Below are 14,932 nucleotides of genomic sequence, written 5' to 3' on the forward strand. Positions count from 1 at the left end.
ATCGGTGTCGATAACCATCAGCCGTGACAGTCTCGTGCGGATTTAACAGCTCATGGTACACTATCCCACCAAATACAGAGCATTACTTTTGAACCGTGAATATTGCGTCTCGGAGTGGATGTTGATGGTTCGCCTGGATCCACCCATGATTTTCCGCGTTTCGGATTATCAAAATAGATCCACTTTTCATCCCCAGTAACAATCCGAGACAAAAGACTCTTCTTTTTTGCCTGGCGATCAACGAAATGCAAATGTTCAAATGGCACTTTCCGATAATTGATGTCGAACCCATTTCCCTTCTTTCTGCATTTTTCCCATTTCATGTAAATGTTTGGCAACTGTTGTACGATCAACATTTAATGCTCTGGCAAGAGATGGATTCCACCACGATAAAATGACTCTTCTTTTCAGTTGATCCATTCGTCGACGAATTTTCGCACTTCTTCCAAATTATCAAAGTGTGTATCCTCTAAAGCGTGTTGCATCGACCGGAACAAATAATAATCGCATGGAGAATACGCGGGGTGCGGTAAGACTTGCCATTCGAGCTCTAATAGTGTTTGTTTCACTGATGACGCAACGTCAGGTCGAGCGTTGTCACGAAGAAGAATCACTTTCCGTCGTTTACTCGCAATTGGTGGTCGTTTTTGGTTCAATGCTTCCTTCAACTTGTACAATCGGTGTCGATAACCATCAGCCGTGACAGTCTCGTGCGGATTTAACAGCTCATGGTACACTATCCCACCAAATACAGAGCATTACTTTTCAACCGTGAATATTGCGTCTCGGAGTGGATGTTGACGGTTCGCCTGGATCCACCCATGATTTTCCGCGTTTCGGATTATCAAAATAGATCCACTTTTCATCCCCAGTAACAATCCGAGACAAAAAAGACTCTTCTTTTTTGCCTGGCGATCAACGAAATGCAAATGTTCAAATGGCACTTTCCGATAATTGATGTCGAACCCATTTCCCTTCTTTCTGAATTTTTCCCATTTCATGTAAATGTTTGGTAACTGTTGTACGATCAACATTTAATGCTCTGGCAAGTTCTGAAGTGGATCGTGTTGGATTTTCGTCCAACAATGCTTGCAAATCTGCATTTTCAAGCTTTCTTGGTTGTCCCGAGCGTTCTTTGTCCTTAATTGATGGGGCAGAATCACCATAAGTTTCGACAAGAATTCTATAACCGTCAGCCGCAGTTTTCTTTTGATTAAAAAACAAAAGCAACGCATGTCGAAATGCTGTTTCGGAAGTTGCATTTTTACGATGATATAAACACGACTGTTATTGCTATAATGCTACTAAATGTGATGGATAATGTCAAGACTGTAAGAAACAACAGTTATTGGAACAAACTGACACTACAGCCATCTGTTACAAAACCCTTAAAACTAAATCACACTCCTAATACTATTCGAAAATGCATTAACGTTCTTACTATTGATTGCCCGAAATTCGCAGAGTTACAATGTAATTTCGAAAACTACGACTTGATCGGATCACTAGTGACAAAATTAGTTCGCACCGAGTTCATCGAATGCAATCGAACGGTTCGAGTAGCTCGATCGAGAGTGAAAGTACATTCTCCTAACGAGTTGAAAAACAGTGATAAGGTATGAAACTTATAGACGTCGTGTTTCATCAGAATTACGAGGGTGGCAAGGGTTCGCCCAGCTCGGAAATGGAGCAGGCGGTGTTGGGTGTATTGCGGGCGACCAAGGACCTACGCCAGCAGCTCAGCGCGACGACAATGGAACAAGCGGGCGATCTTGGCCAAGTGACAAAAGCCGGCCAGGAACTCGTGTCAACGATCAGGAATCTCGCGCTGGCCAATGACATCGATCGTCTGCAGGAGAGCAGCGACAAGTTTCACGAGTACATCGAGCACATTCTCGAAGTAAGCGCCCAGGTGTACGGCCGCGCGCGTCCGCTTGTTCGCGCTCCAGATCCGCCACGTGCTCCGCGAGCGAACGACCACGGGAGGTCTTCGCCGTTTCCGAGAAGCATCACGGAATCGCCACGGAATTATTTTCACAAGCAAGTCACTCGGTTTTCCCCGCTTCCGGCCTTTGAGTTTAACCTTAATTCTCGGCTGGCTGCGAAACACGAGTATTGATTTACTAGGCATACCACGCCGGCGATCGTGCCGTTCATCATTCGTCGTAGATTGTGATCAGTAACAGCGGCTAATTGGATCGATTCCGCGTCTAACTTTAGTCACCCGAATTTAATTTCGCGTAATGGAATTGGCTCGCTGCTCGCAACGCGCGGCGTTATGGGATGACTATGCCTGTGTTATTTTGTAATCATTTTATAATGCTTCATCGAGTATTTATCCATCCACAGGTATGCAAACTTCTGAGACACGTTGCGCTTTCGGAGTCGCTGCAAGTGTCGGCGAAGTTCACGGAGATCAATCTGAGAATATACGGTCCCCAGGTCGTAACAGCCGCGCACACGCTAGCTAGGCATCCCACCAGCAAAATAGCCAAGGAAAATCTCGAAGGTAAACTAGCCAGACGCTCTAACATCGCGCTAGAACTTATCATGATTTATCTCTCACGTTAATTCGATTTTTATTCCGTAGTATTTGCCGATATGTGGCAGTGGCTGATGACCGACGTGACGACGGTGGCAAAAGATGTTCTGGAACTCAGCCAGAGTCGGCCGGAGAAGCAAGTTTACATGTCTCTGCCGCGGCCAGGGGTACGTAATTGCAGAAGTGGCCAATTGCCAGTTACATAAACGTCTAATCAGAGACGCGTAGATATTCAAGTCATTCACTCGACAGTATTAGCGCGTATGGTTTTGATGATCAAACCCGGATTCCATGATTTGAATCCTCAAAGCACATCGAATGATCATTGATACGACTCGTTTCAGAAACACGGCACGACGAGTAAGCCGCTGAAACCGGTGCGACTGGACAGCGAGGAACAGGCGAAGATTGCCAAGGCTGGCCTCGAGATGAAGCTGATCACGTCAGAGATGGACGCCGAAACGGAAAAGTGGCAGGAAAGCGGGAGCGCGCTGGAGGAGAACAACGACATCGTGAAGCGGGCAAAGAACATGTCCTCGATGGCGTTCTCGATGTACCAGTTCACACGCGGCGAGGGCGCCCTGAAGACCACCCAGGATCTGTTCACCCAAGCTGAGTATTTTGCCGAGGAGGCGAACAGATTGTACAAGGTTGTGAGACAATTCAGTTACCAGGTACGTGCCGGCCGGCTGACGTGCCGACGTAGATCGAAAGAGAGATGACACACATTTCTTTAATTGGACTGATGTTGATATACTATATATATGTATATACAGGGTGTCCCGGGTTTTAACCGACAAACTGCGGGAGCATATTCTACTAGTGGAAATAAGAACAAATTCTTATATCGAGTTTCCTTAGAAATGCTTCATTACAAAGTTATGAACCAATATTGAAAAGAAATATGAGATAAGTAACAACGGAACATAGTGTAGAATTTGCAAGGTCGAAGATGTTCACATGTATTCATGTTCACTATGTTGAAACGATTCAGTATGATTGTTACTTTCGCAACAGTAGCCGTTAGATTTCAATCGTCGTGTCAACTAGCAATTACTATCAGAATGCCAAAAGTGTTTTCAAATGAGGAATACACTGATATTCATTTCGTGTACGGATTCTGTGACGGAAATGCACGAGCTGCCGTACGAGAGTGTCAACGTAGATTTCCTAACAGGAGAGTACCAGATAGTTCTGTGTTTAGTAATACCCATTTGCAATTACGTAATTTGGGTTCATTTCGACCTATGAATGAACATGATGATGTTCGTTCAGCTCTAAGACCGACGACGCTCGGAAAGAATCTGAAATCTTTTTGATAATACTCCTACACAAAGTGTTCGACGTGCTTCGGCTCAACTGCAGATATCACGAAACACTATTTGGAGAACATTGCGTGCTGATGACAGATTCGCATATCATTACACACCTGTACAAGAATGACTTCCAATCGATTATCAGAAACGAGTCGAATTTTGTAACTGGTATGTGAATGCAGTAGAAAGGGACAATCTTTTCTCATCAATGATATTATGGACAGATGAAGCGACCTTTACAAGACGAGGCATATTCAATTCTCATAATAGCCATGTATGGGCTCATAATAATCCACATACTACCAGACGAAGAAACTTTCAACACGAATTTCGATGTAATGTTTGGATGGGTATGCTTCATGACCGGCTTATTGGTCCGTTCTTTTTACCTGACCGATTGAACGGAGAATCTTTTCGAAGATTCCTATCAAACGATTTACCAATTTTGATGGAAAATGTGCCACTGCAGTTTCGCCAAAACAGCTGGATACAGTTAGACGGTTGTCCATCGCACTACGCTAGACAAGTTAGAAACTGGTTAGACGAACATTACGCTCATAGGTGGATTGGTCGAGGAGGACCGGTTTTCTGGCCTCCAAGATAGCCCGATTTAACGCCTCTTGATTTTTATTTATGGGCAACTTTAAAAAATAAAGTTTACAGTACAGAAGTAATCTCGCTTGAAGATTTAAAGCAACGAATTACTACTAGTGGAAATAAGAAAAAATTCTTATATCGAGTTTGCTTAGAAATGCTTCATTACAAAGTTATGAACCAATATTGAAAAGAAATATGAGATAAGTAACAACGGAACATAGTGTAGAATTTGCAAGGTCGAAGATGTTCACATGTATTCATGTTCACTATGTTGAAACGATTCAGTATGATTGTTACTTTCGCAACAGTAGCCGTTAGATTTCAATCGTCGTGTCAACTAGCAATTACTATCAGAATGCCAAAAGTATTTTCAAATGAGGAATACACTGATATTCATTTCGTGTACGGATTCTGTGACGGAAATGCACGAGCTGCCGTACGAGAGTGTCAACGTAGATTTCCTAACAGGAGAGTACCAGATAGTTCTGTGTTTAGTAATACCCATTTGCAATTACGTAATTTGGGTTCATTTCGACCTATGAATGAACATGATGATGTTCGTTCAGCTCTAAGACCGACGACGCTCGGAAAGAATCTTAAATCTTTTTGATAATACTCCTACACAAAGTGTTCGACGTGCTTCGGCTCAACTGCAGATATCACGAAACACTATTTGGAGAACATTGCGTGCTGATGACAGATTCGCATATCATTACACACCTGTACAAGAATGACTTCCAATCGATTATCAGAAACGAGTCGAATTTTGTAATTGGTATGTGAATGCAGTAGAAAGGGACAATCTTTCCTCATCAATGATACTATGGACAGATGAAGCGACCTTTACAAGACGAGGCATATTCAGTTCTCATAATAGCCATGTATGGGCTCATAATAATCCACGTACTACCAGACGAAGAAACTTTCAACACGAATTTCGATGTAATGTTTGGATGGGTATGCTTCATGACCGGCTTATTGGTCCGTTCTTTTTACCTGACCGATTGAACGGAGAATCTTTTCGAAGATTCCTATCAAACGATCTACCAATTTTGATGGAAAATGTGCCACTGCAGTTTCGCCAAAACAGCTGGATACAGTTAGACGGTTGTCCATCGCACTACGCTAGACAAGTTAGAAACTGGTTAGACGAACATTACGCTCATAGGTGGATTGGTCGAGGAGGACCGGTTTTCTGGCCTCCAAGATAGCCCGATTTAACGCCTCTTGATTTTTATTTATGGGCAACTTTAAAAAATAAAGTTTACAGTACAGAAGTAATCTCGCTTGAAGATTTAAAGCAACGAATTACTACTAGTGGAAATAAGAAAAAATTCTTATATCGAGTTTGCTTAGAAATGCTTTATTACAAAGTTATGAACCAATATTGAAAAGAAATATGAGATAAGTAACAACGGAACATAGTGTAGAATTTGCAAGGTCGAAGATGTTCACATGTATTCATGTTCACTATGTTGAAACGATTCAGTATGATTGTTACTTTCGCAACAGTAGCCGTTAGATTTCAATCGTCGTGTCAACTAGCAATTACTATCAGAATGCCAAAAGTATTTTCAAATGAGGAATACACTGATATTCATTTCGTGTACGGATTCTGTGACGGAAATGCACGAGCTGCCGTACGAGAGTGTCAACGTAGATTTCCTAACAGGAGAGTACCAGATAGTTCTGTGTTTAGTAATACCCATTTGCAATTACGTAATTTGGGTTCATTTCGACCTATGAATGAACATGATGATGTTCGTTCAGCTCTAAGACCGACGACGCTCGGAAAGAATCTTAAATCTTTTTGATAATACTCCTACACAAAGTGTTCGACGTGCTTCGGCTCAACTGCAGATATCACGAAACACTATTTGGAGAACATTGCGTGCTGATGACAGATTCGCATATCATTACACACCTGTACAAGAATGACTTCCAATCGATTATCAGAAACGAGTCGAATTTTGTAACTGGTATGTGAATGCAGTAGAAAGGGACAATCTTTCCTCATCAATGATACTATGGACAGATGAAGCGACCTTTACAAGACGAGGCATATTCAGTTCTCATAATAGCCATGTATGGGCTCATAATAATCCACGTACTACCAGACGAAGAAACTTTCAACACGAATTTCGATGTAATGTTTGGATGGGTATGCTTCATGACCGGCTTATTGGTCCGTTCTTTTTACCTGACCGATTGAACGGAGAATCTTTTCGAAGATTCCTATCAAACGATCTACCAATTTTGATGGAAAATGTGCCACTGCAGTTTCGCCAAAACAGCTGGATACAGTTAGACGGTTGTCCATCGCACTACGCTAGACAAGTTAGAAACTGGTTAGACGAACATTGTGCTCATAGGTGGATTGGTCGAGGAGGACCGGTTTTCTGGCCTCCAAGATAGCCCGATTTAACGCCTCTTGATTTTTATTTATGGGCAACTTTAAAAAATAAAGTTTACAGTACAGAAGTAATCTCGCTTGAAGATTTAAAGCAACGAATTACTACTAGTGGAAATAAGAAAAAATTCTTATATCGAGTTTGCTTAGAAATGCTTTATTACAAAGTTATGAACCAATATTGAAAAGAAATATGAGATAAGTAACAACGGAACATAGTGTAGAATTTGCAAGGTCGAAGATGTTTATGTCATGTGTATTCACATGTATTCATGTTCACTATGTTGAAACGATTCAGTATGATTGTTACTTTCGCAACAGTAGCCGTTAGATTTCAATCGTCGTGTGAACTAGCAATTACTATCAGAATGCCAAGAGTGTTTTCAAATGAAGAATACACCGATATTCATTTCGTGTACGGATTCTGTGACGAAAATGCACGAGCTGCCGTACGAGAGTATCAACGTAGATTTCCTAACAGGAGAGTACCAGATAGATTTAAAGCAACGAATTACTAATTCAGTTACTGAGATGCAACAAAATTTTCAGGAATGTCGTACCGTAACAAATTCTGTACTACGTCGATGTCTAGCTTGTATCGACGTGCAAGGACAACATTTTGAAATGCGTCACTAAATCATTGCGTAGATAATTTTTATTTTTGTGAAAAAATCCGTTGTTACTTGTCTCATATTTCTTTTCAATATTGGTTTATAACTTTGTAATAAAGCATTTCTAAGCAAACTCGATATAAGAATTTGTTCTTATTTCCACTAGTAGAATATGCTCCCGCAGTTTGTCGGTTAAAACCCGGGACACCCTGTATATGTATATACACATCACCCTCTTACTTCTATGATCATTCTTTTTACCATTGTTTATTATACGGACTCTATATTGGACTTGATTCCGAGTTTCTTGATCCTCTCGCTATATTGGGAATCTTTTTACTTATACATTGCGCTACTGAGTTTCGTTTCTTCGTAAGTCGCACCGTCGAAGCTGCATCGAGTTCGTGTCGAAATTTTACTCTACGTCAGGAATCAAGGGTTCAAGTGTGAAATTAATATTACCATTGCCAAACGTATTTTGAAGATGCCAGTCGACAATCGATTGCTACTTTGAGACCTCTAATAACGAAAATTTTGTCGTGGAAAAAATATGTAAGCATTTGCACATGGTTTATATTGATGGTGAAATGCGATACTGTAATGGAAAAGCGTTGGAAATGAATCCGTTTGAAAGGCACACGAGTAAAATCGGTAATGCAATCTCTTCAGCAAACAGAAAATTATAAGATACGCAAGAAAAACGAAGCTAAAAGTGAAAGCCTCAATCTTGCCTTTTCATGCCGCTTGCATTACAGACTAGAGGTACAGCTTCGACGTGCGTTATTAGCATTAGACATGTTCAAGTTAATACGTTTGCTGCCTCTTTCGACCTCCCTCCTAGCTAGGCCGAATATATATTATATAGTCACCTGGAAACCACTTTGATCTCTCTATACTCTTCTTAAGAGAAACGACAAAACGCTAACCTTGTAATATATTCTGTATTATACAACCCTTTTTTGACCCTCGCTCTTGAATGCCTCCATCCAGGTAACTTTTTCTCTCTTTACTTTAGACCCTTTTGGACTAATAGACATCACACTTATTCGCCTTATCAAGATCATTCTCATTGCCGTACATATATGTTTCTCTCTTTCTCTCTCTTTCTCTCTCTATCTCTGCGGCAGCTCTGTTCCACCGTTGCTGAGTGTTGCCATCATATTTGTACATATCGTCTCTGTCTACGTACCTATATCTTGCTATGCAACATCACGCACGTAGACTCTCTAACTGATCATTACGAATGACATCGAGTTTTGTCTCAAGAAACGTCTAAAAGCCTAAAGAGACACGGATTCAACGATCGAAGACGAAATAAAATGTTGACCACAGTTATCGATTAAAAAAGGGTCATTATATAATTCATCCCAAACGGATTTAATTAATAATTTCATGTATTCGCGCGAGAATCACGTTCAAATGCGAATAACATCGAGTAACATCATGGAGTAAAGTCGAACGTGCAATCTTCTCCTAGCTGTATGTACACTAAGGTGCATTGATTCGCGTGGTAGCAAATATTTATATTAATATTTGTTAATATTACTATATATAATAATATATATATATATTCGCTACCACGCGAATTAATGCACCTTAGTGTACATTTTACGAAACGTGATTCTCGATACATGATTGAGTCGACTGTTCCGGCAATCCAATGTGATCCACGCATCACGTCATCTGAACTGTCATAATGAACGTCCATGATTTCGTTAGCAAATCTATTTTGTGTACATACATTTACGACTTTTTTGTGTACGATTAGTAAGGTGTGTTTTAGATGCTACGGGAATGCTTCCGTCTATGGACGACGTCTATGTGCATTGTGGTCCCTCTCCTTCCACTTATCTGGGGCATGAGTATTATGTCTCAAAGTTTTTGCCAGCTTCCAGCATCGCGTTCCGTTAAACGACGCTCGTCGAAAAATGTGATACATGCATAATTAACTTGTTCCGTAATGCACGTTATAAATACGATACGTATTACATTTGCTAGAAATATCTCGTCATAATCCCACATACACGTTAAAAAAGCGCATTACGCAGTATGCAATAAACATGGGTATCTAAAAAGTTTGCGGTAGCAAAAACGGCTGCGGACATTAATAAAATGTGCCCCATAAAGCAGAATCTATTGTCGCAGAGCGAGAAGCTGGCAAGAACAACAAGGTCTGTACTATTTCGCTGTCACTTCACACAGTCACTCTGATATCTATCTCAAGCAAGTTTTTACGTTCAGTTACAGTTGAAAGTCTTGCATTGCGTTCTACTAGGACAGATAGACGATCTTTCTGTTAACTTTTTAGATGCAAATTTCGTATTATGATACGTAGTACTTGAAGTACTACTTGCTAGTTATACAATAAAGAGTAAACAATAGAATCAGGCATTGCTTTACAGAATCTCGAAGAAATGCGCTAAATATGAACAATATGACTTCGCAAGGCAAATGTATCCAGAAATTTTCAACGATCATTTATTCGTCCCTGTTATATACATCGTTTTTTTGTAACGGCAGCAACATAAGTGCAAATATATGACAAATGCTTTAAATTGCTCTCATAAATTTATGTTGCTTATTCCTCGAAATGCAATGTAGAAATTAATATAAAAAAATAAGAATTCTTGGACGTAATATCGACAACGAGTAAAACCGATTAGAATATTTGCTTATGCACTTTTCGAATCGAATACTTAAATAATAAATTAAAGTAATATTGCCACAATAGTAACATTATGTAGCTCATTGATATAATTTCGTTCAATGAACAATCGATTACCTATATAGGCCACTGACTTATTCACCTTGCTACTTTCGGACCGTTGAGAATCAAGCGTGAATGAATTTGCCTTGCGAGACGAACCAAGACATAAGTTTGTATACGATGTTACATGGGCGCAGGTACCAAGTGGACCGCACAAGAAAGAACTCCTGGAGAATCTGGATCGAGTGCCGACTTACGTGCAGCAACTGCAATTCACCGTGAAGAACCCCACCGTCGGCAAGGCCGCCACTTTCACGAAAGTCGACAACGTAATACAAGAAACAAAAAATCTCATGAATGTGATCTCGAAGGTGGTCACAACGTGCTTCGACTGCGCCACAAAGGTGAGCCACAGGAATGCTCGATATCCTCGATCGATTTGGCTTATGGGGACACACGTGTCTGCGTATATTATCTTTACGTCTGAAGTTGCCTGTGTTGGACGAATTCGAGCGACACGAAAGTGCTTTCATTCACTTATGGTCAACGCGATTGGCGATTTAATGTTGCATTTTTCGCAAAATACCAGCGGATGCGACGAATTCCGTATTTACAGGTAACTTTGGCCGTTCCGGAAACCATGTAACGATAACGGAGAGATTACAATGTTGTTACATGTAACAAAATTATGTTACACATTATGTCGACGCGAATTGAAAGACTCTATGGAATTCTCTCTATCAATTCTGTGCGAGTATCACGTTTGCGTGCATCGGCAGCGTCAAACGTTGCGCGAAGCTCTCATCTGTACGGATCTTGTGAATCTCAATTTACAAAATAATAAGCAAATCACGGAAACGTATCCGCATTTCTGAATATTCGCACGGATCCGCGGAGTCGAGGATGCCGCGTTGTCGCTTAACACAGTCGAGTGTACATCTACTTGCTTCCGTTTATTCGTCGCCTAGCACAATCTCGTGATGCCTCAACACGTGGAGCTCAGCCCGACGACGGTGCCCGGCCAGGCCGAAGAGGATCGTTTGTACCCGATTAGCCCGCAACTGTTGCCCTCCACGAGTCCCTACGTGCAGCCCCATCCGCTCACGCCCGCGCAATTTCACAGTATCCTGAAACCACCGCCGAGCCTGAGCCTAACTTTCACCCCGTTCTCCTACGGCACCCTGCCAAATCCGTCCGCGAGTCCCGCGACCCGAAACTCCGTTCCCTTCATGCATCCGTCCGCCCTACCGTTCACACCGGTGCCCGGAACACAGCAGCAGCAGCAACAGCCGCCGTACTGCCTGCAGAATCTGCAGCTCCTACAGCTGCAGTTGCACCACGCACAGCTGCAGCATTTAAGACACGCGACGCTACCCAGATAGTAGCAGCCCTGTGCAATGCCGTCGTGCCGTAGCACGTGGCACGTGACACCGTCGTGAAAACGTTTCACGCGCACGCACGCACGCGCGTCGAGAACGCTACGCGTACCTTCGCACCCAGGTTCGACCCTTGGTTTCGTTTCAAGCTTCCTTTTGGTTTACTTTGTACCTCCCCGCTTCCCATCGCATTGCGAAACCGCTTGATATCATCGTAATCGCGATGAAGATAGTGATGAATGCATTTAATTTCTGAATGTAACTAAACAGATTTCCCATCGAAATTATGACGATACGATTCGCTGCCTTTTGGCCTGTAACTTCGCGGCTTATTACTGGATAACATACAGGGTGTAACAAAAGTCTGGAAACGGTCGAATATTTCATAAACTATGCATTTTAGAAAGAAATGTTTCAGACAAAAGTTGTAGGATTTCAAGTAGCGCATTACATAGCAACATCAGTATGACCTTGAAGAGTGTTGTCAAGGTCATGTGAAGGTCAACTTTGTTTTCTTAAATGGAGCCGCCTATAAAATGTTGCATATTTGGATTCTACGGGAAAAAACGAGTAAATTTTATCTGAAACATTTGTTTGAAAAATGCTTCTATCAGAAGTTATACGCGTTTAAACCTTAAAGTAGAATGCATTGCAAGTAATGATAAATTAATTAAAAGACTTTAAACATTCTTTCTAAAATGCATAGTTTATGAAATATTCTACCGTTTCCAGACCTTTGGTACACTCTGTATATTGTAACATATATTCGTCTCCTCTTTCTAGTGTTTCTAATAATATGAGTTGTATCACGTCTTCGTTATTAAAAATACTAAACAAACGGGACGTATTGTACGTGTTACAAGTATTACTTCTTGCGTAGACCTATCGCAGCTGATATAGATTTTGTTCGTCGCTTCTGTGACATCTCTTTGTTCCTGAGTATAACCCGCGTGCTGCATTGACTTCCGCTTCCATCTAACGACAGATACAGCGCATTCACGACAAATAACCGACATAACTGTGTGATAATAACTTGAATTAATCCATTTTCAGCTACCTTTACAGGAATGGCCACAATGTATCTCGTAATGAAATATCTGATATCTTTTTCTTAATAATCTCAGATACTCTGGCAAACGAATAAATCCGTGTGAGATCAAATCACACGAGAAAGTTCGTGTACTTGCTCACATCTGGCAATGAGTTCTCTCTCCCTTTTACTAATTAGAATACTACCGCTAAAGTACACCGTTAAAAATTGTGCGTCCATATGTTAAAATTTTCTTGTGTTGCCATGTTTTGATTACTACTTCAATGTAAAATTAACATACAACTGATATGTTATTATTTTTATAACAATTTTATATGTTAACTTCATAACTTAACATTTTGTGTATGTCTCTTAGAAATGGAATATTATTTCAAATGCTTTTAACACAGTAATTTTAAACAATCAACATGTCGCAAAGTCAGTTTAACATTCCAAAAGAAGTTAAAGTAAATCTTCAAATAATTATGAACTTTGACATATAAAATAATCAAATTTACTAAAATTAAATGTTTCTATCAAAAATAATTTAAGTTGAAATAATTACTATCATGTGTTAATATAACATAAAAAGTAAATGTTCATATCGTACGAACGAAAATGTTCTATCAACTTTTCTGATGAGTCATTGTAACTTCTCTTCCATGTAGTTTTCAATTACTTTGTATGTTATTTTTACATCACACTTAAAGTTACAATAAGAAAAATAAATGTAAAATATTGTGTTAATTACTTAACATTTCTAGTTTGTCAAGAAGCAACACATGACGAATGAGTTACTTTAACTTAAAATTTAGAGTGGACTTTCTGGGACATGCAAAAAATGTTAAAATTAACATTTTATTTTTTACTGTGTAAAAGGCAACGCATATGAGACGTGGCACATTTCAATACACCGTTAAAAATTGTGCGTCCATATGTTAAAATTTTCTTGTGTTGCCATGTTTTGATTACTACTTCAATGTAAAATTAACATACAACTGATATGTTATTATTTTTATAACAATTTTATATGTTAACTTCATAACTTAACATTTTGTGTATGTCTCTTAGAAATGGAATATTATTTCAAATGCTTTTAACACAGTAATTTTAAACAATCAACATGTCACAAAGTCAGTTTAACATTCCAAAAGAAGTTAAAGTAAATCTTCAAATAATCATGAACTTTGACACATAAAATAATCAAATTTACTAAAATTAAATGTTTCCATCAAAAATAATTTAAGTTGAAATAATTACTATCATGTGTTAATATAACATAAAAAGTAAATGTTCATATCGTACGAACGAAAATGTTCTATCAACTTTTCTGATGAGTCATTGTAACTTCTCTTCCATGTAGTTTTCAATTACTTTGTATGTTATTTTTACATCACACTTAAAGTTACAATAAGAAAAATAAATGTAAAATATTGTGTTAATTACTTAACATTTCTAGTTTGTCAAGAAGCAACACATGACGAATGAGTTACTTTAACTTAAAATTTAGAGTGGACTTTCTGGGACATGCAAAAAATGTTAAAATTAACATTTTATTTTTTACTGTGTAAAAGGCAACGCATATGAGACGTGGCACATTTCAATACACCGTTAAAAATTGTGCGTCCATATGTTAAAATTTTCTTGTGTTGCCATGTTTTGATTACTACTTCAATGTAAAATTAACATACAACTGATATGTTATTATTTTTATAACAATTTTATATGTTAACTTCATAACTTAACATTTTGTGTATGTCTCTTAGAAATGGAATATTATTTCAAATGCTTTTAACACAGTAATTTTAAACAATCAACATGTCACAAAGTCAGTTTAACATTCCAAAAGAAGTTAAAGTAAATCTTCAAATAATCATGAACTTTGACACATAAAATAATCAAATTTACTAAAATTAAATGTTTCCATCAAAAATAATTTAAGTTGAAATAATTACTATCATGTGTTAATATAACATAAAAAGTAAATGTTCATATCGTACGAACGAAAATGTTCTATCAACTTTTCTGATGAGTCATTGTAACTTCTCTTCCATGTAGTTTTCAATTACTTTGTATGTTATTTTTACATCACACTTAAAGTTACAATAAGAAAAATAAATGTAAAATATTGTGTTAATTACTTAACATTTCTAGTTTGTCAAGAAGCAACACATGACGAATGAGTTACTTTAACTTAAAATTTAGAGTGGACTTTCTGGGACATGCAAAAAATGTTAAAATTAACATTTTATTTTTTACTGTGTAAAAGGCAACGCATATGAGACGTGGCACATTTCAATACACCGTTAAAAATTGTGCGTCCATATGTTAAAATTTTCTTGT

At 39.0% G+C, this 14,932-nt stretch overlaps 1 protein-coding gene and 1 long non-coding RNA gene across 2 annotated transcripts; one reads left to right on the plus strand and one right to left on the minus strand.

Annotated features, from left to right (window-relative positions):
• Positions 1-1,378: 1,378 nt before the first annotated feature.
• LOC105287037 (alpha-catulin) lies at positions 1,379-11,975 on the plus strand. The gene is made up of 6 exons (XM_026974625.1): positions 1,379-1,900; positions 2,350-2,509; positions 2,591-2,709; positions 2,887-3,216; positions 10,381-10,587; positions 11,152-11,975. The coding sequence occupies exons 1-6, from the start codon at positions 1,619-1,621 to the stop codon at positions 11,563-11,565; spliced, it is 1,512 nt and encodes a 503-aa protein (XP_026830426.1). The 5' UTR covers positions 1,379-1,618; the 3' UTR covers positions 11,566-11,975.
• LOC105287036 lies at positions 8,432-10,474 on the minus strand. The gene is made up of 2 exons (XR_895383.2): positions 9,072-10,474; positions 8,432-8,949 (listed from the first exon to the last, which is right to left on the minus strand). It is a non-coding gene; the product is annotated as an uncharacterized LOC105287036 (long non-coding RNA).
• Positions 11,976-14,932: the final 2,957 nt, after the last annotated feature.

Source organism: Ooceraea biroi, chromosome 13, assembly GCF_003672135.1.
Source record: "Ooceraea biroi isolate clonal line C1 chromosome 13, Obir_v5.4, whole genome shotgun sequence".
NCBI classification, from domain to species: domain Eukaryota; kingdom Metazoa; phylum Arthropoda; class Insecta; order Hymenoptera; family Formicidae; genus Ooceraea; species Ooceraea biroi.